The following is a 26660-nucleotide window of genomic DNA, read 5'->3' as shown; positions in this document are numbered from 1 at the left end:
GGGCCCCGGGGTGGGTAGCTGGGTGGGTCAGGCCGGGTCCGGTACACGGGGCACGGTAAGGGCTTCGCCGAAGGCTCGGAAGGCGGCGGCGCGCCCCGGGCTTGGAGGGTGGAGGGACCGGCGGCAGGGCTCTGCGCCGCCCGGGAAGCGCGCGGCGGGTGAGGGTCTGAGGAGCCGGCCGCCGGCGTGGGGAGGGTCGGGCTCCGTGGTGCTGGGACAGACAGGAGGGCGGGCGGGGGCAGCCTCCGAACGCGCTCTGTGGACCGCGGGGGCCGGGGTGGGCCGCCTGGCGAGGCCCGGGCGGTTTGGGGGGGCGAGGCGGGAAATGTGGCGGGGGCGCGCTGCAGCAGGGCGGCCGGGGGGAGGGTCAGCCCTCGCCTCGGGATCCCTTTATTGTGTAAGTGATCTGGGAAGGGCTCGCCGCAGAGTCTCTTCCTTGCCTTCTGCAATTGGGGGTTACAGCCCGATCCCGTAAGATCAGACTGGAATGGGGTTGGAGGGAAGTTGAAGCCGCGGAGTCTGGCATTTGCGGGGGCTTTGTGGGCCTGTGGTGGGCGGATGCGGCCCGGGGACCCGGGAGGCCCCCAGCCTGGCCTGCCTGGGAACTCGGGCCTTAGGAAGGAGCTTGGTGGCTCGGCGGTTCTGAACTCAGCTGGTGAGGTTTGGGTAACGTGGCCTCTGCCTATGACCGTTATCTCTGTTTCTTAGGGCCTCTGCAGCTCCCTTCAAGATCACTGCGGTTGATGGAAGGGGGTGGGGTGTGGTGGGGTAGGGTAGGGGAAAGCGGGCGGGGTGGATCCAGACTGCAAATGAAACAAAGACGGCTGTTTTCGCTGAATAATATAATACTAAATATAATACTTTGGCTTTGCGGAGATTTTGTTTTTTAACGTTGAAACTAAGGAATCTTGGAGTCAGGCTTCATTATTCATGATAGTATCTCACTCTGGAAAACTTTAATCTATTTATTGTTTTATTGCTTTCGTCAATCCGCCCTTATTAATTATTCCTTTAGTCCCTTGCTTTTGATGTTTAAGTATGCCCTGTCTGTCTTGTATTCTGGAAAAGTGGCCATTTTATGCATCTTCTGACTTCTGCATCTTAAATTCAGTTCTCCCCCGTCCTTATCTGGAGAAAGCATATGGTGTAATTGTGCGATATAGCGCGAGCTTTTGCAGCAAAGGGATGTGACCCGGGAGCCTGGCTTTTTATTTGGGCTCCTTAGGGAAATCATTTCAATGAAGACAGATGGGATGGAAGGTGAGATGGAGGAAATTTTGAAGGACATGTTGTATGGTGAAAGACTATATGCTACTCCGGTTTATGTACTTTCTCATCATAAATGAAGTATTAAAATTCTTGGCGTTGGGCTTTCTCATCATTAGATTCTCTCAGAATTAAAATTCCTGGTGTTGGGTCCACATTTCAGAAATATTGAACACAATGTAAAGATATAACTGAGAGATGGTGCAGGCCATAAATAGCCATAGTGTCCTTTTGCGTTTGGTTTGTATTTGTGCTCACATGGTTAAGCCAAATTTTGATAAATTAATAGACTTGTACGTCTCTGTGATGTAAGTGACCTCAACGAAAGCGTTACACAAATTGGGACACTACTGTTAGGGTTTATCTGTCTTAGAGGGATGGTCTATATCCATCATTTTTGTTTGACTTTTTATATGCAAGATATTCATAAAAGTGAATTGTTTTCCTGTATCCATACCTATAATAGGTCTGGGAGGCAGTTGAGAAATTTGCTTGGTGGTGTTTCATTGGAAGTAAAAAATGGCCTGGCTGCACAGATCCCAGGGCTGTGTGTGCCTAAAATGAATGAAGGGGATGGGGCTTTGACTCTGTAGGGGGCTAATTCATACACAGATAAATGATTTAGCTATAATTAGGTAATTTCAAATGACACCAAGAACCTTCTGATTATCTTTATGTCTCCTGTAAAGAGATTTCTATTTATTCCTTTTTCTCTAAATATAGGTATTTTTTCTATAAAATATAAAGCTTTTGCCAGATTGTGTGAATGTGTTCATTGGGTGAGGCTATACTCTTGAAGTCATAATCGATAGGGTTTTTATTTAGCAGAGAGGCAGTATATAGTACACAAGATGCCCTGCAAAATTCCCTCCCTCTCCTCTTCCATCGTTGTAGAATGCACTCTGGAGCTGAACTCTGGATTGCTTTCGTCAATCCGCCCTTATTAATTATTCCTTTAGTCCCTTGCTTTTGATGTTTAAGTATGCCCAGAAAATCCCAGCTCTGCGATTTGGTAGCTGGGTGACCTTGGGCCAGTTAGTGGCTTTCTCTACCTCAGGTTCCTCATCTGTAAAATGGAGATATTAACAGTACCTACTTTGTGGAGCTATTGTGAGGTTTAAGAGTCGATAGATGTATACTCCTTAGAATAATGTCTGGCCATAATTAGTGAATTCCAACAGTATTTGCTATTTCAAAAATTGAGGTATTATCCTTTCTGCAAGGCAAAGCATTTGGGGGTGGTTCACTGTTAAATACCAGTATTATCAAGATTGGGTACCACATGTACCACGGAGTGAAAGAAGTACAGCATATTTGGTGATCACAAGTGGAGAGTTAAAATGAACAAAACATCTTCCCTGGCCTCATGAACACTATCAATTAAGCAAGAATTTGAGTACCTACTACCTGCTAAGTCCTCTGGTACAGTGCAAGGGAGGCCAGAAGAATGCTGGAAGAGCAGCACAAAATGTTAGGAGAAGGCTGAGGATTAAATTGCCAGATTGACCTGAAAAGAACTTCTCAAAGGGTGGCATTTGGGTCAGGATTTGAAGGAACGGCAGATTTTTGGCTGTGGATGGGAAGTTGAAGTTCACCCTGAAGGTGGGGACCACTCAGGTAATATTTGACCACTAGGTGTGGATCCCCTCCTGTGGACCAGGGACAGGGCTAAGTGTTTACCATGTAGCAAGGAACAGGAAACCATCCTCACAGTGTTTAGTTAGTTGTAGAAAACTCTGGGAAAGTAAAAATTAATTTGTAATCCCACTACCCAGCGAAGACCCAATGAATATTTGTTCCTTTTTTTAAAAAAAAGCATATATGTAGTTTTCCCCCCCAAAATCTGGAGCATTTTGTAATTACGCTTTTGTGATCTATGGGTGTTTTTCTTAAATTATAAGAATTTCCCTACCTAGAAAAAGTACTGATAAATTTAAAATGTACGGATTTGATAAAGTAATTTTTAAATACATAATTTACTTTTAAGAAAAGAACTGCTCTAGAAATGACCCAAGTTATTCTAATTTCTAGTCACCTGCTAAATTTAAGCGTATAATTACATGCCCAATGTAAAATTAAAGAAACGTGTGTATGCCTACTGGCAGCAAGACAGCTTCCTAAGTATTGTATGGGATTTATAGTTCATACCTAATAAGAATAATGAGAGTACCTTGTTATCATGTTTTGTTATAGTTGGATGTTTTATTAGACTCTTTTATTAGACTCTATCCTTCCTAAAGGCAGAGTAGGTGTCCTATTGTCTGTCTCCAAATTCATCGAGGATGATTCGCACTTCAAAGCCTTGCCTCCTTTCTTAGCAGTGTGTAGTTTATAAGTTGGAAAGACAATAAGTTATTAATCTTACTAGAATGGTCTCTAAAAGTAATGGGCTTTTGAAACCATTCTTCAGAATGTACATGTGCCCGTGAATATTTTCTGTAGGAAGGTAAATGCTAGTTTAGTTATAAAACATTGTTAGCAATTTTATTTGTAGAAGTCTTAATGTTACATGTTTGGGGTTTTTGGGTTTTTTTTTGGTTTCATTTTGTTCTGTAATTTTTGTTTTATCCAAGTCCATAATCCTTAAAACTTTAACATATTCTTGAAATTGGGTTATGAATTAGTCCAGAACATTGATTTTCAACCTTTTATTCTAACCCAACATGCAGTGGCTCACCATGGCAGCCAGAGAACTACGGGGCGATCATTCTGAGTGTGGTCCAAGGACCCGCAGCATCAGCAGCAACTGGGAATTTGTCAGAAATGCAAATCATTGGGCTTCACCCCAGACTCAACTAAATCAGAAACTCTGGGGATGGGGCCCAGCAATCTGTAATTTAATAAGCCTTCTAGGTGCTGCGATGAACATGCCAAAGTTTGAGAACCATGCTCTAGAGTATGAGTGTTTGTAATACCTACATTGTAACAAATAATATCTGAAGAATCTTAGCAATTTGATTCTAGTAAATTCTTCTTAGGAGTGAAGGGGCTAGTATCTGTACCCACTATCAGTGATTAATCTTTTGGGACACAGGTAGATCTCTTTAAGAATCTGAAGAAAGTTATGCGTGTTCTCCCCAGAAAAGCACACGCACACATATAGAGAGAGTAAGTGTACACCATTTTTTACGATTTCAGTGATTTCACGGAGCTTGAAATTTGTTTATGCACTCAAGGTTAAGAACCTCGTAACAGCTTTGGACTCCTTTGTGATTAACCTTGCAGCCTTCTGTCCTCTTGCCTACAAGGAACCCCATCATTTTCGGGGGAGGGAGAAGGTTGGAGGATTTGGTAGAGCAAGAGTAGCTACTCAGTTGGCTTCTCACATTGATTTGAATGAAGTCATGGGAACCATGCCTATGACATTTGTAATAACCTGGAATTTGGAGTAATAACAAAAGTGTTTAATGATGGTATTGGATTCCAGAAAGATATTGTCAGGCAGGAATGATGAGTCACGTCAGAAAGGTGAGTGATGAATGTAAAATCTTGTCATTTGATGCAAAAAGCCAATTGCACAAGTATAGGAGGAGAGGTAGCTTCAAGCAACGTGTCTGGAGCTTTGGCTGACAGGTCATTAGGAGCCAAAAGTGTATGAGTACTAAATAAACCAGTTAGGTCTTGAGAGACATTAATTGTGAAAGTCACAGAAATGCTGCTTTCCCCGGTGCAGCCTAAGTTTGTTAACGGTTCCTTTTTCTTGTGCACTGGTCAGACCGTATCTGGATTCTGTTTGCTTCTGGGCCCCACTCTCTAAGGGGGCAGAAGCACATTGGAGTCTGTTGAGAGTTGAGAGATGAGGGTGGTGGAATGAGTCTTGATGAATGATGGAATGCTGAAGAGCAGAGAGAGGGAAGAGAGCAGCTGCAGGGATGGGAGTGGAGACCTGAATAGCTACCGTCACATACTTGAAAGGCTGTCGTGTGAAGCCAAGTTACGCTTGCCCTTTGTGGCCCCAGCTGATCACATTATGACCACGCGGGGCCATAAGAAGCCACAGTGGGACTGAGGTAGGGTATGTGTAAGGAGGAACTTTGAGTCTGTTGTTTGAAGGGAAAATGAGAAGCACGTTTTAGACCTGATGCTTTGCTCTTCTGGTGTTTTTGTAAGTATATCCTGGTGGTCACACTAATACCAGTGCCACCCCCTCCCCAGACCTTTTATTATGAATCTTTGTTTTCTTTTTCTTTATTCTCCTTTCCCTTCTTAACTCCCTGTTTAATTTGTGGTGAGGGTGAAAGAGGAGATGAAGAGAAAAAGAGTCAGACTGGAACTTTGCTTTTTTCTTCTGCTTATTTCTCAGCCCTCGGTAACTGAGGGCATGTCTTGAGTGGTCTTCAGAAAACCAGTCATAATTTGTGGTCACTCCTGAAATTTACCTTGGAAACTCAGTTAGTATGGCTGTGAAGAGGAATACCCAGCTCCTTAACTCAAAGTTTATGCTTTCTGTTTACCAAAGGTTTAAGTTTCTTAGAAAAGTAAAATTTGTGAATCATTTTGTATTTTTAAACATCTAACTTTGTCCTCCCCCTCTTCTCTTAGAGGCGGTTGCTCTTGGATCCTTCTGTTTACAATGGCGCAGAGAACTGGACTGGAAGACCCAGAGAGGTATCTCTTTGTGGACAGGGCTGTCATCTACAACCCTGCCACTCAGGCTGATTGGACGGCTAAAAAGCTAGTGTGGATTCCATCAGAACGCCATGGTTTTGAGGCAGCCAGTATCAAAGAAGAGCGAGGAGATGAAGTTATGGTGGAGTTGGCAGAGAATGGAAAGAAAGCAATGGTCAACAAAGATGATATTCAGAAGATGAACCCACCTAAGTTTTCCAAGGTGGAGGATATGGCCGAATTGACATGCTTGAATGAAGCTTCTGTTTTACATAATCTGAAGGATCGTTACTATTCAGGACTTATCTATGTAAGTATTTCTTCTAAATAATCACATGAAGTGGTGACCAGGGAATTAATGTAAATTATGCATACTGACGTAATCACACGAGAATGTGAAATACCCACACTCTGTTTGACTTTACCATTTCTGTTAAAGATAGAAAGATTGTCCCTTGCTTACCCAAGTCTTGCTTTATTTTAAATCTCAACACATAATTTTAAATAATCCAATCTGAAATTAAATGATGTAGGACAGCACGTGGCAGAAAGACCAGGGAGTTTAATATGGGAATAAAAGTTGCTTAATAGTAGGATACAGACAGCAAATTGGAAATCCAGTGTCTGTCCTGGGGTGTGATGCGGAGGGCTGTAAGCTTTAGAGGTTTCAGTGAAGAGCAAGCACAAGCTCACTGGGTACAGGGAAGTGGGAAAGACGATACTGAGATTTTTAAGAGGAAACAGTTCAGGGTGAGATTGAGGCTGAGGTTGTCCTGTGATTAGCAATTGACACATATGTTGCAATCCCTGATGATGTCATTGACCATATAGAAGAAGTCACTGAAAATACTAAGGGATAAGGTAGAGAGGAAAAATGCAAGCCAGATACTGAAAAAAATCTAGGATGACGAAACAGATTTGAAGGAGTGGTAGACATGGGTGGCATTGCTTTAAAGAAGGTGGTATAAATAGAACGTAGATTTAGAAGAAAGAGAAGTAGAGAGAAAAGACATTGTAATGGTCTGAATTTGGAAGAGTGGTTGAATTTTATGCAGGGGGTATGCTGCTGAAGCTCATGCATCATTCAGAACTTCAGCAAATCAGAACTAGTTTTCCCATAGGAATTAGTTTATCAAATATTTACTGAGCACCTCTGTGTTCTAGGTGCTGGGGAGAGTGTGGTGGACAGGCCAGGGCAGGTGACACATCCTATAAGGAAGTGAAACAGGCTGTGGGATAGAGTTGGGAGGAGAACGGCTTTCCACAGCGGGTCAGTGAAAGGCTCTTTGAGAAGGTAGCTTTTGAGCTGGAATCTGACTGTTAGGAGGGAGCTGGCCATGGGAAAATCTGAAAAATGAATAGTTCATTCATGACCTTTGCCAGAGTAGTCTTAATCAGGCCTGATCGTCTCTCTTATTTTTTTTTTTTTGTCTATGAGTTAGGGTGCAAAGTAAGACAGTCAGAGGCACCAGGGTAGGGAAGGTGCTTGAGAAGAATGGAAGAGGTTTGGAAAAGAGGAGAAGCCAAGGATCAGAAAATGATTGGAGAGCAGCATTGGGAACCTAGCTGAGACTGAATGACAGAATGTGTAAGGTGGCCACGCATTTGTCTGGCTCTGTGATTTTGTTAGAGCGTCGGCTTGCCCCAGCTCTGTGAAGGCAGAGAAACCGATTCACCGTTGTGCTAGCACAGGTCCTTTCTCTTCTCTCCCTCGTAAACAAGTTGAAGGGGTCTGGAGAGAGGGGAATGGGAGTGACGGAGTGAGAAAACTGGAAAATTAAGAGATTGTGGTCAGATTGTAATGTTGGCGTCTCAGATTTGAGAGGTGGATCAGTTTTGCATGGTTCCTGGTACAGTGAATTGTGAAGGGCTGGAAATGTGATGACACAACCAAAAAGTTGTGGGGACCTGGAATGTGGAAAGGAGCCTTCACCTTGATTCCCCACGTTGGACCTTGTAGGCTGCTTCAGGTGGTGGGGAGAAGGGGAATAGAAAGCAGAAAGAGGTTGTAGGTAAAAGAGAAGGAATGGAAGAAGAGACAGTTTATTTTATTTGTAGCCGTTCCTCATGAGAATTCTAAGACTTTGCAAGTATCTTTTATTGAGTTTGATTTTTTTCCAACTTAACTCAGGGACAACCTGAGTGAATTTCTGAGTTTCTTTTCATAGCATGGCCCCCTTGTGTTTACAGAAGGAGAATCTGAATTTTTCCCAAAGCATTAAGGTCACAATAGAGGTGAGGATTTGGGAGGATCATATCTTCAGTTAGTGGGGCGGAGAAAAGGTTGAGTTCTACCTAAGATTCAAGTTGGAGCACTTGACTCTGAAGATACCCTATTAAGAGAACTGGGGCTGCAAATAGCCAGGTTGTGATAAATGTGTATTGAATTTTGGAATTAACCAATCAGTTGAAATTGATCAGTTGAGGTCTCTTGATATAAACATTATAATAACTTGGGTAGGATCTTTTTGGACGTATTTCTATAGGTAAGATACAATGTATGTTCCTTTAAATAAGTTAGGCTGCTAACAGGTTTACTTATGTTATTTCCTCATATTTTCTTTGGATTGATTCTCCCTGACCTCCAACTTCCCAGGTTGTTAATTTTTATCCTCTTTCCTAATAAAACCACTTAAAAACTGTAAACGTTTCCTCTAATACTGTTTTAGTTCTTCTCGCATTTTGATATGTAGATTTTTTATTATTTGTTCTAAATATTTTCTAATTTCTGTTATTTCTTCTTTAACCTATGAACCGTTTAAAAGTGTGCTTTTAAAATTTCTAAATGTTGGTTTTTAAGTTTGTTGCTGTTCCCCCCCCCCCCCCCCCGGAAGATTTGCCCTGAGCTAACATCTGTTGCCAATCTTCCTCTTTTTTTCTTTGAGGAAGATTAGCCCTGAGCTAGTATCTGTGCCAGTCTTCCTCTGTTTTGTATGTGGGTCACCACCAGAGTGTGGCCAACAAGGGGTTTAAGTCCATCTGCGACTGGGATCTGAACCTGCAAATCCGGGCCAGTGAAGCAGAGCATGCTGAACTTAATCACTATGCCTCAGGGCTGGCCCCTGTTACTGATTTTTAAATTAATTGCATTGCAGTCGAAGAATATAGTCCATGTGATATCATTTCTTCTTTTTGTTAAGACTTGCTTTGTGTAATATAATGTCAGTTTTTATGAGTGTTCTATATGTTTCTAAATACATATATTCTGTTATTGTTGGGTGTGGAGTTCTATATATGGCATTAGACTAAGCTTTTCAATTTTGTTTAAATTTTTTATAGCCTTACTAATTTTTGTCTCCTTGGTCTATCAATTATTGAGAAGCATCTTAAAATCTCCCAGTGTGTCTTATTGGCTAAGTATGCATCCCTAAACAATATAGGTTAGTTTTGCCTGTTTATGTATTTTTATATGAATGAATCTCATAGTCTATAGCTTTTTGTGTCTGTTTTTTTTGCTCAGCTTTACGTTTTTAAGAGTCATCCATATTGCTTTATGTTGATATAATTCAGTAGTTCTCAAAGTGTGGTCTGTGGACCCTAGGGTTTTCCCAAGACCGTTTCAGAGGATCCATGGGGTCAAAACTATTCTCATTATTCTATGAAGGTGGTGTTCACGCTTTTCACTGTTGACATTAGTACTGCTGGTGCAAAACCAGTGGTGGGAAAAACTGCTGACACCTTACCGTGAATAAAGGCAGTGACCCCAAAGTGTGCTTGTGGTCATTTTAATCCAGTTTGACTCAAGAATGTCCTTGATAAAGCAGGAGAAATGGATGATTTTATTAAATCCCAACCCTTGAGTATACATCTCTTCAATATCCCATGGGGTGAAATGGCAGGATGCTTAAAGCACTTCTGCGTATTGAGCTGTGACAGTTGCCTTGAGGAAAAGCACGTGTATCGTCTTTTTGAAAATTTTTTTTAAAGATTTTATTTTTCCTTTTTCTCTCCAAAGCCCCCCAGTACATAGTTGTATATTCTTCATTGTGGGTCCTTCTAGTTGTGGCCTGTGGGACGCTGCCTCAGCGTGGTCTGATGAGCAGTGCCATGTCCACGCCCAGGATTCGAACCAACAAAACACTGGACCGCCTGCAGCGGAGCGCGTGAACTTAACCACTCAGCCACGGGGCCAGCCCCACGTGTATAGTCTTTTGAGTTGTAAACTAAACTTATCCTTTTTTAATAGAACACCATTTTTATTTGATATAATGACTGATAGATGAACTAGGTTGCTCACACTGGGGTATTTGGCAGACATTTTCTTGAAAATGAACACAGCGAACCTGTCACTTCAAAGAAAAGCATATTTGCTGCCAATGATAAAATTTGAGTTTTCACATGAAAATTAGAATTTGGGGAAACTTTTATCTACCTCTGTGAACTTGACAGCTTGTCAATAGTTAAAAACATTTCCGATGAGATAGGTGGCGAGATTAATGAATATGATTTTTTTTTTTAATGTCATCATTTGGAAGGCTTGCGTAATTCAGTGAATAGGTGTTTTCCAAATGATGTGCACGTGTTGTTACAAAATCATGCTTGGGTAAAAGATTCATTCAACATGCAAGATAGGCCAGTGGATTTGATGAATGTACAGAATATGAAAAGTTCATTGATCGAGTTTCAGATGCTACAGTGCTTGGGGTTTCAGATGCTTTGTTAAGATGCCACATTTCTTAATCTTTAAGAAATTCTCACTTGTGGAGTTTTGGTGTAGTATCAAAGAGGGATATCTACAATTACTTGAAAAGGCTGTTAAGCTACTACTCCCCTTTCTAACTAAGTGTCTGTATAAGCCTGATTTCTTCATATGCTGCAACCAAAACAATGTATCACAACAGAGTGAATGCAGAAAGGAGGGAAAATTGAGCTGTTTTCTATTAAGCCAGACAATAAAAGATTTGCAAAAATATAAAACAGTACCACTCTTCTTTTCACTTTTGTTTTGGAAAACAAAAGGTTATTTTTCATAAGAAATGTTATTCATATTAACATATATTTATTGTTGTTTTAAAATGAATAAATACACATTTAAAAAACAGTGTGCATATATATGTTATATATATATATCACATATATATACACACACACATGCACACACAAAACGTCTTTGGGATCTTTAATAATTTCTAAGAATGTCAAAGGGCCCTGAAATAAGAAAGTTTGAGTATTTAGTTCATTTTTGTTGGAGTATAATATTCCATTGTAAGATTTTTGATCCAGTTTATTCACTCAACTGTTTTTTGGACATTTGTTTTTTACCCTTTGGAAACGGGAACATTATGAACGTTGCTTCCGTGAACAGCCTAGGATGTGTGCCTGGTGCACATAAGTGGGCCTTTCTGTGAGGTATATAACTGGGAGTGGAATTCCTGGGTGATAAGATATGCATATCTTTTGCTCCTATCTTCAGCTTTTCTAAATAACACCTGATTTAGTCAAATTTCGGCAAGAAGCAGAAGCCCACAAACGAGTTATTTTGAGAGTTTAATAAGAGGACGATTTGCTGAAACAATCCTTTCTCCACTGCTCTGAGGTGCCACCCTTGTCATAAATCAGATGCTTATAACTATGTTCTTGACTCCCTCTCCTGTTTCATGGGTCTGTGTGCCTACCTTTGGGCTAACATCACGGTGTCTTAGTTATTACAGCTTTCTGATATATCTTGGTATCCAGGATGGTAAGTCTCATTTGTTGTTCTTTAGGATTTGTTTTGGCTGTTACATCCTTTGCATTTCAGTATAATTTTAGAACCTGCTTGTCAGTTTTTCATACACACAGCACATCCTTGTTGAAATTTTGATTGGGGATTTTGTTGATCGTGTGCATCAACTTGGGGGAGAAATGAGATCTTTATTATGCTCTTCTAGTTCAGGGATATACCCATCCATTTATTTATTAATTTTTCTCAATATGTTTTATGGTTTTCTTTGTAGTGGTTGTATAGATTTGTTCGATTTGTTTTTAAGTATTTGATTTTTTTTGATACTATTTAAATGATGTTTTAAGTGTTGTTTTCTAATTGTTGCCATTATGTAGAAATACAGTTGTTTTTTACAAATAAATAATCTTACTGAAATTACTTATTGATTATAATAGTTTAGCTGAGGAGTCTTTGGATTTTCTGTGACCATACTTGTCTTATCTGCATATAATGACAGTTTTATTTTTCCTTTTCCAATTTTTATACATTTGTTTACTTGCTTTATTGTACTATTTAGGACCTTTGGTAAATGTTAGTTGAATAGAAGTGGTGATCTGAGGCGTCTTTGTATCATTTCTGATCTCAGAGGGAAAGCTTTCAACATTTCACCATTAAGAATGATGTTTGCTATAGTTTTGTTTTGTTTTTAATATTCTTTATCTGATTAAGGGAAGTTTCCTTCTATTTCTGGTTTTTATCCTGAATGGATGAATTTTTAAAATCCTGATTGGATATTAATTTATCAATGTTTTTCCAGCATCTAATGAGATAATAGCATGATTTTTCTGGCTGTTTTGTTATTGTGAATTATAGATATTTATGAGTGTTAAACTAACCTTGCAAGGACCAAGTGTTCTTTTTATGTATTATTAGATTTCTAGATTCTGTTTGCTAATATTTTGTTTAAGATTTTTGCATCTATGTTCACGAATGAGATTGGCTTAAAATTTTCCTTTTGTGTAATGTTCTTGTCATATTTTGCTATGAAGATTATGCTGGTTTTGGAAAATGGATCAGGGGAATTTCATCATTGTGTGTTCTTGAGAAGAGCTGGATAGGATTGATGTTATCTCTCTTTTTTTTTTCTTTTGGTGAGGAGGATTGTCCCTGAGCTAACATCTATTGCCAGTCTTCCTCTATTTTGTATGTAGGACGCCGCCACAACGTGGCTTCATGAGTGGTATGTAGGTCTGCATTGGGATCCGAACTAGTGAACCCTGGGCCACTGAAGTGGAGTGCTCAAACTTAACCACGACATCACTGAGCTGGCCCTGATGTTATTTCTTTTTAAAATAACAATATAATTTTCTTTGTGGGGAAGTTTTTCTTTAACAGATGGAAAACTTTTCAGATTTTTAAATTTCTTGTTTCAGTTTTGATAATTGTGCTTCTCTAGGAATTTGTCTATTTCATCTAAATTTTCAAATTTGTTGGCATAAAGTTGTTCATAATATCCTCTTATTTTCTGTGGAATTTGTAGTGAGGTTCTCTTTCATTCCTGATCGCTACCCTTTTTCTTTTTGAGTCTCACCAGAAGTTTAAGTAATAAGCTTTAGCTGTATTCTACAAGTTTTAGTATGTTGTACTTTTATTATTGTTCAGTGCAAAATAATGAGGATGTCTTCTTTAAATCCATGGGTTATTTAGAAGTAAATTGCTTAATTTGCAGACACAGGGGATTTTCAGATTTATGTATTTTGATAGTTCTAATATGGTCCCCCTTTGGTCAGAGAACGCACCCTGAAGTTATTTCAGTCCTTTGGAGTTTGTTAGACTTGCTTTATGGTCCATTGTGTGATCACTTTGGATAAGAGGTCATGGTGCACTTGAAAAACATGTTTATCCTGCGGTTATTGGGCGCAGTGTCCTGTATGTGTAGTGTCATTTAATCTTACATATTCTTGTGGTTTTTGATTTTTGTCTGCTTGTTCTATCAGTTACTGTTAAAGTCTTTTTCTCTTTTTAGTTCTGTTTTTGCTGTGTACGTGTTGAAGCTATGTTATCACATGTATACAAATACAGAATTTTTATGTCTTTCTTGTGAATCATCATGAAATGGTTTTCATTTTTAGTAATGCTTCTTGCAGAGTTTATTTTGTCTGATATTAGTATTAGCTTTTTTATTTCCTTAGTGAGTGCATGGTTTGTTGTTTTCCAGAATTTTACATTCAACTTTTCTGTGTCTTTATACCTAAGGTAGGTCTCTTATAAACAGCCTATAGTTGTTATTTTTTGTCCCTAATCTGACAATATTACTATTTTAATTAGAATATTTAGCTTATATACATGTAAAGTAGTGACTAAAATTTCAGTGTAAATCTACAGCTGACCCATTGCTTTCTCTTTGTCCCACCTGCTCTGTGCTTTTGGCCTCTTTCCTTTATATCTCCTTTTTGGAATAGGTAATTTTTATTATTCTCTCTTTTCACCTCTTAGCTTGTTAGCTGTATATTTCTTCTGTTCTCTTAGTTATTTTCTTAGTGGTTATGTATTCTAACATGCATCCTGGAGCTATTGAAGGCAGATAGAAACCAGAACTCTCACCCGTCATGGGTGCTGAAGGGACCTCACAGCGCTCGCTCTCCATTGTCTCCTCCCTCCCAAACTTACGTGCTGTTGTTTATGTTTACATATATTTATATTTTAAAATCCACAAGATACTTATTACTTTCTTAATACAGTCAGTATCCATTTAGTTTTATCTATTTACTTTCTGTTGCTTTTCGTTTTTTTCTACATCTCTTAGCTTCCATCTTTTCTTCTAGAAAAGGTCTCTCTATTTGTCTGACAGTGTCTTTCTTTCTCCTTCGTTTCTGAAGTTGGTTTTTTCCTGGATTTAGAATTCAAAGGCAGTTGTTTCCTTTCAGCCCTATGAAGATACCATTGCCTTGTGTTCTGCCTTCCATCTTTTTCTACTGAGAATTCAGCTTATAGTTTTATTGCTAATTCCTTTGAAGGTAATCTGTATTTTTCCCACTAGCTGTTTCTAAAATCTTCTCTTTGTCTTTGGTTTTCAGCAGTTTTACACTGCTGTGGCTAGGTAAAGTTTTCTTTCCTATGTTCTGCTTGGAGTGTTCTGCTTGGAGTTTGTAGCATTTTTTAATCTGTGGCTTGATGTCTTTTTTGAGTTCTGGAAAATTTTTAGCCATTATCTCTTCAGATACTGCTTCTGCTCCATTCTCTCTTTTCTCTTTCTTGGACTTAAATACCTCGTATGTCAGACCCTTTCACCGTGCCCCTTATATCTCTCACATTCTTCTATATTTTCATCCTCTTTTCCTTAGACTTCAGTCTGGATATTTGCTTCTGATTAAAATGTTAAGTAACTAATTCTTTCTTCAGCTGTATGTAATTTGCTGTTAATTAAACACATCCATTGAATTCTTAATTTCAGTTCTCTGTTTTTCAGTTTTAGAATTTTCATTTGGGTTTTCTTTTAATAGTTTCCAATTCTCTGCCAAAATTTCAATCATGTCTTTTAATTACTTCAACATATTATTATCCAAGATAATAATACAAGGCAATAAAAATAGACTCACAGGGGATCCAGATTATCTTGGATTTTGGTCATAACTGTTGCCTTATGTGCCAGTTATTGTCTTTAAGAAATTGTGAAGGTTGTTTGAGGCTCTGGATGATGTTAAGCTCATTGTAGAGTTTTGCTCTGGGCAGGCAGTTAGGCTAAGGGCGAACAGCACATGTACACCAGTCAGGGATTGACATCCTTCCCAGCTGGGCATCAGGCTGTGTGAAGGCCGCTCTGTTTCTGGTATATCTTAACTCAGGGTGTAGCTGTCAGGGTCCCAACTGAAAACCCAGGGTGTTTGCCCTCCTCTTGGGTGGTGGGAACTCTTGAAGTTTTGTTCTCTTGGCTTTGCATGCTGCTGAAAGCTCTGCTCAGCTTCTTGCTTCTTAGCAACAGCTTTTGGGATTTGTGACTATTATCTGCCTAAAAAAGAAATAACAATAATTCTGTATCATCAAATATTCAGTCACTTTCAGATTCTCCTAATGTCTCATAAATGTTTATTGTAGTTGGTCTATTCAATTCAGGATCCAAACAAGGTCAATATATTGTAATAGGGTGTTAATGTCACTTCTACTCTATGTTTCCGCCATTTCATTTTTTTATTTGAAGAAACAAGGTCAGTTGTGCTGTAGAATTTCCCATGTTCTGGATTTTGTTGATTGCATTCCTATGGTGCTTCCTATAATCTGATAGTTGGATCCAGAGGCTTGATCAGATTCGGATTCAGGAGGCACGTAATGCCGGGTTGTCTCTCACTTCGCGATGCTGAGATTGACCAGTGAGTCAGTAGAGAGTCAGTTCGGGTTTTGTCAGCCTGGTTTGTGCATTGGGAGTGTCCTTGTCTGTCATTCACTGAAGGTTTCAGCAGCCTTTGTTCAGCATTGTCCAGATCCATTATTTCATTAGGGGCTGCCCCATGGTGGTAGTCTAATGCCTTCACTCCTTCCGTGTTTATTAGCCTGGTGAATTCTTTTTAACTCAATATATATTACCTCCCTCCTACACGCACACAAAAGTTTTCTTCAACTTTATTTTAGATTCTCGTTCTTTTTACAGAATTTTAGCCTTTTTCCCCCCAAAGAAGCAATAATGATTAACATTCTGGTTCTCCTTTCTCTGCTCTCCATAGTCATCTGTCCTCCAAGTACTATTTTTTTTTTTTTTTTTGGTTTTACCTCTGTGCCTTCTTTTTCTTTTATTATCTTGTCTTTGTTCTGTTTTTCTTTAAGAAGGAAGCTTTCTCAGAATAAATGTGTCCATTCTATCACCTGCTTTCCTGATATCCATTCTGCTCTTTTTTCTTCCACTGTGAGTTTTAATTTTTTAGTATTTCAGGTGATTCCTTATAGTCTCTCCTTGCCTTGGGCACTTCTTTTTTTCCTTATGCATTTCTTTTCCAACGTGTAAAGTCCATATTATACTATATTCTGTTGCAGCTCTAAATCTATTTCCTAAAGTTTCTTTTAGCTTATTTTATAGATAATTTCCAGGTAATTTCTTTCTCTGAAACCTCTGGATGATACTCTTTTCCTTGTTACATAGATGTTTTATTTTTTTTAAGCACGCGTGAATTTATCCAGGTACAGCGTTTGCAGATGGTGTGAGTGAGCTGTTCCTTCTTCTCCCCTTTCCTTTTGGGTGGTGGTCTGATTTCTTCTGAGAGTTACAGTTGGGATGCAGGTTTGTGTGATGCTGCCAGTTCAGTGCCCTGTTCCTGATCTCTGCTCCATCGCGTGACGTCAGCGCTTGCCTCTGCTTCCTGATCTTCTAATCCTTTGAATCTATGAAAATGTATACACATATTCCTGCTTTCTTAAACAGAGTCCTGACACTTCAAGGATGGATAAAATTTCCCAGGCCTAGACAGGAGATGGGCATTCCAGGCAGAGCGATTAGCATGTAGGAAGCCTGGAGGCATAAAGCAGCATAGCATGTCTTAAAAACTACAAGTTTTTTTGTGCAAATGTTTGTGTGTGTCTCTCTTTGGTAAGGTATATAATACCGTTACCTGGTGTCTTAAAGGTCTGCAGCCTTACCCTTCCAGCCTCTGCAGTCCTTTAGAGTTTTCTCATGGCTTTAGCAATCCAGCATTTCCAGCTGCCCACAGGCGTTCAACTGAGCTCACCTACTACAACGCGTCCCCTATTAACATACTGCAATCTCGATATGTTAAAAGGGGAGTCATTATCTTTTCCCACAAATCAAATTGTTTTCCTGTCCATCAGTAACTTTTCCAGTCTCTAAAGCTTGAAAACTTTGGCGTCATCTTGATCTTGTGTCTTAAATGGTTGTTCTGTATTCAGTTGGTGAGTGCTGTTGCGTCTCCATCCAGCTTTCTCCGTGACTCATCCATCTCTGTTTCTGTGCTGCCTTTTCCCTCATCTAGGCCCTGTTACTGTGCCAGGTCTCTTCCAGCGTCTCCACTTCCTGCTTCTCACTTCTTGCCTCTTCAATCTATTTTCCATATGGCTGCCAGATTTATACTTTTTCAAAAATGCCTCCTTCCTTCCGTTGCTCTTCTCTCCTGAACCTCTAATACCTAATCACCTATAGAGGACAAAATATAAATTGTTCAGTTTGATTTTCTCGGCTCTTATGTCTCACATCCCGTGGTATAATTTTCAGCTAGACTATTCTCATTTTGTCTTGGATATATCCTGCCACAAAGTTTTACGCTCTTATTATTTTAATAGCAATTCCTTTATCCCTGCTTTTGACCTAAGTCTTTAAAAAGGACATCAAAGAGCATCTAGGTCTGAATTTTGTACCTAGTTTTATAGTTTCTGACAAGATGGCTGCGACTTTCAGTGCCTGGAGTTTGTTGGGTGTTCTGCTCCGCAGTTTCTTTACTATTTCTAAAACCTGTTCATCTTTCTCTTTCTCTTTTTGTACCACTCTCTTTTTAATGCCTTATATTGTATTTTGTTTATTTAATATATGTTTATTGTCTTCATACCTAAAGCGTATGTTTCTTGAAGTGCTTAATATCTTGTGTGTATATTCAAATAGTTAATGAAGTTTAATTTGAACTTTAAGATCTCAAAGAAATTATTTTAACAACATGTTGCCCTCCTACCACGCACCTTGAGGAAGACAAAAGTGATAAAGTATTGGTTCAGTTATCAGTTATGCAGGAGCCAACATTTGAGCTAATTTTCTAGATAGTTAAAAGTTGGCTCTTTAAAAGCCCTTAGATTTAATAATATTTCCACCTGAACATTTATTACTGTCCCTCTTTGGCAAGCCCAGAATACTGAGGGTTATTTAGGCTTGTTTTTTGATGACTTACTCATATTTGTGAGGCTTACTCATCTTTGTAATCCTAGTCCTCAGAAAAGTACCCAGCACATGGCAGACACACATGTTGGAATTATATCTGATTAACAGTGTCATTGTTATGATCTGTTACCATACCATACGTGCTATGGGAATTAAATTGAATTTGCGTGTTTTAGCTTTCTTAGGCCTTTTTTTTTTGCCAGTCTGTAATTATTTGCCACTTATAAAAATGAAGTATGGAATCTGTAGCTTCATGAATAGAGTGTGATCTAATTTTTGAGTGAAAAAATGAAGTTGTATATATAAAAATTCATCAAGAGGTATAGTATGATTTGTTAATTTTACTGTATGTTAATAAAAAATTAAAATATTCAGGTTGCCTCTGCTTAGTTTTCTCACCTTTCATAAAATCTTTGTTTTTATTGTCTTTCACTGCTGTTTTGTCGTATGGGTGTCAGAGAGAGGCTGGACTAGTTAGACAAGAGACTTGAATGGGAGAAAGTGCCAAGATGGTGTGGGAAGCCCAAGAGCTAGCAGGGTTGTCTGAGGTGTGTGCTGGATGCATGAGAAAGCCAGCAGTCTGAAGACCTAAGCGGTCAGCAAGGGAGGGGCAAGGAATTTCTCTGGGCTCAGGCAAACAGGGACAGATGTCCATCTGGCCAGTTCAGAAGTGAGGCAGACAGCCCAGGTCAGTGAACTTAGGGCAGAGGCCTTTGCCTTTTGTCCTCTTGTCAACCCCTAATCTAAGTAGGAAGTGCATTCCACGTCCCAGCCTGCAATTGTGAGTTAAGGAAAGATACAAGGAGAACGGCTAGAGAGGTGGTTCTGATCGCTTAACTTTTTTGGCAGGCTTTCATTCTCTTGTTTCAGCGTTAGTAACTGCGGTATTCAAAATAGAGTGGTCTCTAGAGTGCCTTCTGGTGGCAACTGCCAAGGGTTTCAGCCTTCATGAACACAGCTGTTGGTTAGAATCGCTCTCAGTGCTCCCTGGGGAAGCAGGCCCTGATGCTGAATCCTCAGCCTTCGTTAGGGTTCGGTTGTCGTTAGATTTGGTCTTCCCACATCACCTTAAATAAAAGGTCTGCTTCATAATACAACTGAGTGTCCTTTCCAGATGCCTTCGGTCCTTCTGAGGACTGGAGATTCTAACAGCGATTCTAACTGTTCTGTTTTTCCATAGTTCCCAGGGTCAATTTTGTAGATTATTCTCAGAAATCATTCTATGTGAGTTTTAAAAACCCAAAAGTCAAAAGTGTTCATAGTATCAGTTCTGAGTAATGATTATCATACTGATCAGGAAAGTTTCTGTCTTCCAGACTAGCAGCTCTTAAAAACTATTGAGGACCCCCCCATAAAGCTTTTGCTTATGTGGGTTATATTTATCAATATTTACTGTATTAGAAATCAAACGTATTTTTTAAATGTTTATCAGTTCATTTAAAAATAACCGTTTATTATTTACTTAAACAAATTCAACTTAAAAAAAGGTATAAGTTAACACAAGTAAGTTGTCTTTTATGAAAAAACTATTTTCCAAAACAAAAACATTAGAAGAATGAAAAGTTACATTTTTGCAAATCTCTTTAATAATCGCCTTTTCAGATAATTGTGGATATTCTTCTTTGAATCTCTCCCCAAATTTAACAAATGGTATTTTCTTGAAGATTAGTTGGAATGTGGAATCTGAAACGACATTAATGAACTTTTGATACTTTGTACACTTGGGAAAGAATGAGTGTGAAAAGGCAAATAACAGATTGTTTGAACCTTACAGTAGCCTGTGAAGTTCTGATGCGTGTATTATTATTTCTGTTTTACAGATGAAGTGACTTAATCCAGGACAGTGCCACTTAATAAACTATCATAGAACTGCTTGTGGTTTAGAATTGCCCATCATGCACTAGATTTAATTTTGATGATAGATTAATTATCCAAATGATAGTCCCTGGTCAAATTCCTTGTGTGTTTTCTGTCTGTCTGATATATGCAGGTTTTCTTCTTAACACTGTATTTTATTTTTATTCTAGACTTATTCTGGACTCTTCTGTGTAGTCATAAATCCTTACAAGAATCTTCCAATTTACTCTGAGAATATTATTGAAATGTACAGAGGGAAGAAACGTCACGAGATGCCTCCACACATCTATGCCATATCTGAATCTGCTTACAGATGCATGCTTCAAGGTAACTGGAAATGTTAGAACGCTAAATACTCAGAATTTCTTAAATGTAATTTAGTGTTTTTATAAATGTCTCTAATCTCTTCTACAAAGGGCTTTGGGGTTTTGTTTTTTTAAAGATTAACAAGAAAAGTAATAAATGTTTATTGTAGAAAAATTATGAATTCTTAAGATTAGAGTGGGCAATGTGGCCATTTTCTATAGGAAGCTGGTTAAGTATGTTTGTTGCTTCATAACTACTTCATGTTAATTTTTATGTTAAAAAGCATCTAGTTTTTTTATACATTTGATCTCTACCACAAGCCAGTATAATCAAAGCTCTATTGCATTAGGTTTTAAAGCTGACAGGAAGGATAATAGAAAAGGTTGATGCTTTCATTGAGGGGAGAAAGATTATAAAATATTTCTCATTTAAATGCATGTAAAAGGAAAGAACAAAAGTTAGAAAGCGTGTATTGAGTTGTTGATTTGGATTTTTTTCTTTTGGATTTAGAATGAAATATAAATTTGAAGAGTCATTCATTTGAATCATGGCTTTAGACACAATCGTTTGTAGAGGGACACTTTTTTTGAAAACCAGAATATAGCAGTTTTGAATGCATTTAACATTATTGCTCAAAAAGACCGTGTTAAAGGAGCTTCCTAGGCTATGTGAAGTCTTCTATAGTAACTCTCCATCTTGGCTCCTTTTATTTTTTAAAAAATAAATTCTGTAAGGTATAATCTATGCAGTTCTTACATAGTAGCTCCATGATCTTCAGAAAACATTATTTGCTGCATCCACCGTCATCCAATTGCAGGTCCTGAAAAGGCTGTCTGGGTGACTGGGTCTGAAGGGCGGTGTGAAGGAATTAATAAAGTACAGTATCCATTTCCTACTTAAAGTTTTGTTTGGATACTTGTTATATACCAGGTCCTCTGAGGCGAACAGGAAGTACTTCCAGACTAGAAAGTGTCATAGATTGGTAAGGACAGGTTCACTATCAAAAATCAGTTTAGGCTTAAAAAAGATTAAATTTAATAACCTGTCTTAGGTTCAGAGACAAAGAATACTAAGAAATGGCTACGGGTGTGATAAATTGTTAGATAATGGAGAAAGGAGAAGCGCCAGCTTCTTTGTTTTCCATTCTGTGTTTCTGTTAAGAATAATCTTTATATGCAGAAAAGCATTTGTATGAATGAGCAGACTTTGCCTTATATGGGAGAAGAAATTGGAGAAAGTACACTCCTTCCCTAATTGAAGCCATATTTCCTTGTCTCAACAAATACGTTCTCACAATTGAAATTGCTGACCCTCTAGTCTTTGAAGTATTATATAGAAGGGGAGTTTCCAGAAGGCTGGGATCGTCTCACATATATAATTCTAGTTTTTAAAAGGGGGAAGAAGCTCTAGACTGCTGAGCTTAACATACTTGCCAGGAAAGATTCTGGAATCTATTGTTAACAGTCTAAGGACAACATGAAAATATTCACTGCATTAGTTTAGTAGAAAGGGAAATACAGTAGAAAGTGTTAACAGAGCAGTAGGACTTCTGCATGGCATTCCGTAGTCTTCCATGATAACCTCTTGACCGTGCTGAAAAGTTGCACTCGAGGTATTGATTCACACTTGAGGTTGGGCAGGTTTGTCAGAGTGTGCACCAAACGGTTAGTGCTCTCTCTGACATTTTTATAAATATACTTAAAGATTGGCATGCATGCTCATAAAATTTATAGATGGCATGAAACTGGGAGGGAAAATAAGTATGTTTGATGAAAAGAAATAATTTTTTAAAATATCTTGACAACTCGAGTGGGGAATTGAATCTAACAAAATAGTTAACAGGGATAAATGTTAATGTACCATTACTGGGTTCCCAAACCAACTGTACGGATACAGAATGAGAAAGATGTGGCTTACCAGCATACCGTATTATTAATATCATCATTAATGCTAGAATGAACATTTATTGAATGTTTCTGTGTGCCAGGCACTGGACTGAATGGTTTATGTGTATTATTTAATCCATAACAACAATCCTATAGAGTAAATAGAATTTCTAACCCTATTTTACTGAGGCACAAAAAGTTAAAAACTTGACCAAGAAAATGTAGATAGTAAGAGGTATGAGCTAAGATTTAAAACCAAGGCGATGTGACGTATTCTTATCCACAATAATAAAATTGCTTATGAAAGTTAAAAATAATTAGTTGGTAGTTTTGATTATGTAATAATTTAAAAGTTTGATACAGAACATAAAAACAACCCCTCCCCCCCAAGCAATTCCATTGTATTGCATTCTGTAAGTGAGGGATGACCTGCTGATATACACCACAAATCCATTGGGTTGGGACATCTGCTAGGATAGTCAGACAATAGCACATACAGTTGCTGATAAAGCTCATACCACCTGCCAATGCTGATCAATCGAGGTTTTCAATTACAAATGTGAGCAAATAGAGCTAAATGTCACTGGGTCTATGAAGGGGATCTTAGTAGAGAGGGGACCATGCAGAGGATTCAGAGCATATAGTCCCACTCAACAGTTTGTTTTTTTGATACAAAAAACAGACCATAGCTTGTTCTTTTCTTCAGTTTGGCTTCTAGAGGATACTGTATCAATGAAATGCAGAGGGTGCCTGGCACATAGTAGTTGCTCAAGAAATATTCATTGAATGACTGAATGAAAGTAAAGTTCTTGGACATAAAACTTGATTGCAAAAATCACAAACACAGTTGTTGTAAAATTTATGCCTAAGCATAACGTATACCTTAATATAACTAACCATTTCATGTTCTTTAGTGTTAAATTAAAACCTTTTAATTTCCAGTTGTTCACTGTTAATTTGTAGAGATATTATTTTTTAAGTATATATTGACATATTTTGAGACCTTGCAGTACTCACTTATTCTGGAAAGTTTTTTTGTAGCTTCTTTGGGATTTTCTGTGTAGACAATCATGTCCTCTGCAAATAGAGCCATAGTTATTTCTTCTTTTCCAATTCTATGCTTTTAATTTGTTTTCTTGCCTTGTGATGTTGAATAGATGCCATGAGAGCAGACATCCTTGCTTTGTTCCTGATCTCAGGGGGACAGTGTTCAGTTTTCACCATTAAGGATAAGGTTAACTGTAGAGTTTTTGGTACATGCCCTTTATCAGGTTGATGAAATTCCCTTGTAGTCTTAGTTTGCTGTTTGTTTTTATTTATAAGATTTTTTTAATTTTTCCTTTTTCTCCCAAAGCCCCCCCCGGTACATAGTTGTGTGTTTTTAGTTGTGGGTCCTTTTAGTTGTGGCATGTGGGATGCTGCCTCAGCATGGCTTGGTGAGCGGTGCCATGTCCGCGCCCAGGATTCGAACTGGTGAAACACTGGGCCGCCCAAAGCAAAGCCCACGAACTTAACCACTCGGCCACAGGGAAGGCCCCCTGCTGTTTTTTTTTTTAATCATGAATGGGCGTTGAGTTTTATCAAATGCTTTTTCTACATCCATTCAGATGATCGTATCATTTTCTTCTCTAGTGAATTAGATTGTTTACCTTTTGGATGTTGAGCTAACCTTGCATTCCCAGGATAGACACCACTGCTCATCATATGTATTATCTTTTTTGTATATTATTGGATTTGCTTCATTAACATTTTGTTAAGAATTTTTGTGTCCTTCTTTATGAGAGATATTTGTATATTATTTTCTTTTATTATAGTGTCTTTTTTTGATTTTAGTATTAGAGTAAGTCTTGTATGTATGAATGGGTTGGGAAATGTTTCTCTTCAATTTTCTGAAAGTTTATATGGAATTGGCATTATTTTTTTCTTTAAATCTTTTTTAGAATTCACCAGTGAAGGTGTTTTTTCTCTGTGGGAAGGTTTTTAATTACAAATTCGATTTTTCTTTATTAAGGATAATTGACATACCCTATTAGTTTCACAGATTCAGTTATCTTTAATAGATATAGGGCTTCTCAGGTTGTTATTTCTTCTTGAGTGTGCTTTAGTAGTTTATATCTTTTAAAGAAATTTAAATGTCAAATCTTTTTACATGAAGTGCTTCCTAATATTTCCTTATTATCCTTTTAGTACCTATGGGATCTATAGTGGTGATCCCTTTTCTTATTCCAGATATTGGTAATTTGTGTCTTTTTCTTGATCAGTTTGGCTAGAGGTTTATCAATTTTATTGGTTTTCTCAAAGAACCAGCATTTGGCTTCATTGATTTTCTTTTTTTCCTTCTTTCTGTTTTCCATTTCATTGATTTCTGTTCTATACATTTCCCTTCTACTTACTTTGGGTTTGCTTTGCTCTTTTCTAGTTGTTTAAGGTAGGAGCTGAGGTCATTGGTTCAAAACCTTTTTCACTGTTGAAAATATGATTTAATTCAACGTGGATTTACTAAGTACTTCCGTATGTGATTTTTGGGAGGTGCTTTGGAAAATACTGAGCTATCAAACAAGTCTCTACTTTTTAGAATGCTAGTTGCATTTTTTAAAGTAAAACTGTTACCTTTAAATATTACTGTAAGGCTGCCTGGTGACGTTTACTGATTTTTAGAGTACAAAGAGTAAAATTGTAAACTATTCTAGTGCTTAAGTTAGTCCTTGAAAAATGACGAGGATGCAGTGCAACAGAGGGAGGAATCGTTTAATCCTACAGAGAATCTTAGAGGTTGGCAAGCCTGGCCCTTTATTGTCCTCACAGTGAAACTGAGGCCCAAAGCTAATACGAGACCAGACGTAACAGGCGGGTCGGGCCAGAAGAGAGTTGTTTTGTTCTGTTTTTTGGTTTTAGGGGTGGGGATGTGGTGTGGTGAAAAGCATGGGGGAATGAAGTAGGGAGCAGGTTTGAAGGGTAGATTGTGGTTGTGTAGGTCTCAAATTTCAGACAATAATAATAGCATATACAGATGCAGGAAGAAAGCTGTTCTGAATGAATGAGGAGGCAGTTTAATTTTGGTTAATTTTGTGTGTGTGTTTTGGTTTCTTTAATGTGTCAACCACTTTAGAAAAGCCATAAAAACTTGGTGTAGAGGAGTTCTGTAGAAACTGCTCAGACCAGGGAAATTTAGGTGTCTGAGGGTTCATATTTAGAGTGAAGAAGTAAAGACTTGGTAAAATCCTAGTTTATAGGTGAAGAGCCTGAGACCAGCAGGGAATCAATGCCTCAGTTACAGATACATAGTTTGTGGCAGAGCTGGAAGTAGAACGGAAGATTCCGGTTCCCACTGTCTTGCAGTGCCCAGCGTGGTATCTAGCACTGAATTTCTCAGCCCCCCTAACTAAGGCTAACTCTTAATGCTGGGAATAAAATAATGAGACAGTCTCTGATCTCAGGCAGCACATTCGAGTGGGCAGGCAATTGGCAGTATTGTTTGCCTAATTGTGAAATATGATTAAAAGAATGAAACAGTGAGGATCCTGAGAGAGTGTCTGGGACGGTTCCCCAGAGGAGACACAGCTGAGCTGAGCACGAAAGGACATGTGGAGATAGATATCCAAGTGGTTGTGGATCTGGGAAGAGTGTGTCGAAGAAAGGGTATGGCATGACCTCTGGGAATGAATAAAGGAGGCAGACATCAGCTATGCTGCCTGTGCGGCCAGAGGAAGGATAAAACAGTAGTTAAAGGCTATTAGGAGTTAGATTAGAGTTGAAGAGCTGGGCAGTAATAGATTCTTTGTATAACATAGAATATGTGAATACACATAAACTATATGAATGGATTTGTTTATTTTAATAACATGATATGAAGAGCATGACGTAGTGCATGAACTATTTGTTTTTCTTTCATGAAAGTTAGCTATGCCTGAACTACTATGAGATCCTCGCTGGGCCCCTGATGGCATCCCCAGAGGAAAAGCAAGCACAGCATAGGGACTGACGAGAAGGCTACCTGGGCCAGGCCCCAGGACCACAGTTCCTTTAGAAGCAATGGCAAACTCGGTCAGTAGTGTTAAGAACACAGGCATTGGAGGCGGACAGGCATTGGAGGCGGGCAGGCCGGGTTCCCACCCCAGCATCCTTGCCCCTCAGGAGCTCTGTAACTTGAGAGGATCCACTAACCTCCTTGAGGAACATTTCTCATCTGTAAAATAGATATTAATGCCCATAAGTGATTGGAAAT

At 38.6% G+C, this 26660-nt stretch overlaps 1 protein-coding gene across 18 annotated transcripts in view; it reads left to right on the top strand.

The window, feature by feature from the left end:
• Positions 1–26660, top strand: part of MYH10 (myosin heavy chain 10) — a 145974-nt gene that overhangs the window by 1237 nt on the left and 118077 nt on the right. For 15 of the 18 annotated variants that reach the window (XM_070563363.1, XM_008532431.2, XM_008532430.2 and 12 more), the window contains exons 2-3: positions 5809–6184; positions 20414–20570. In XM_070563363.1, coding sequence (XP_070419464.1) covers positions 5809–6184; positions 20414–20570 — 533 coding nt within the window. Of the gene's footprint in view, positions 1–389; positions 656–5808; positions 6185–20413; positions 20571–26660 lie in introns of those variants that run through there. The other 3 variants (XM_070563373.1, XM_070563368.1, XM_070563376.1) reach the window with 2 other exon arrangements.

This window comes from Equus przewalskii, chromosome 10, assembly GCF_037783145.1.
Source record: "Equus przewalskii isolate Varuska chromosome 10, EquPr2, whole genome shotgun sequence".
Taxonomy (NCBI): domain Eukaryota; kingdom Metazoa; phylum Chordata; class Mammalia; order Perissodactyla; family Equidae; genus Equus; species Equus przewalskii.
The sequence above is the reverse complement of the archived record's forward strand: the minus strand, read 5'-3'. Positions and strand labels throughout refer to the sequence as shown.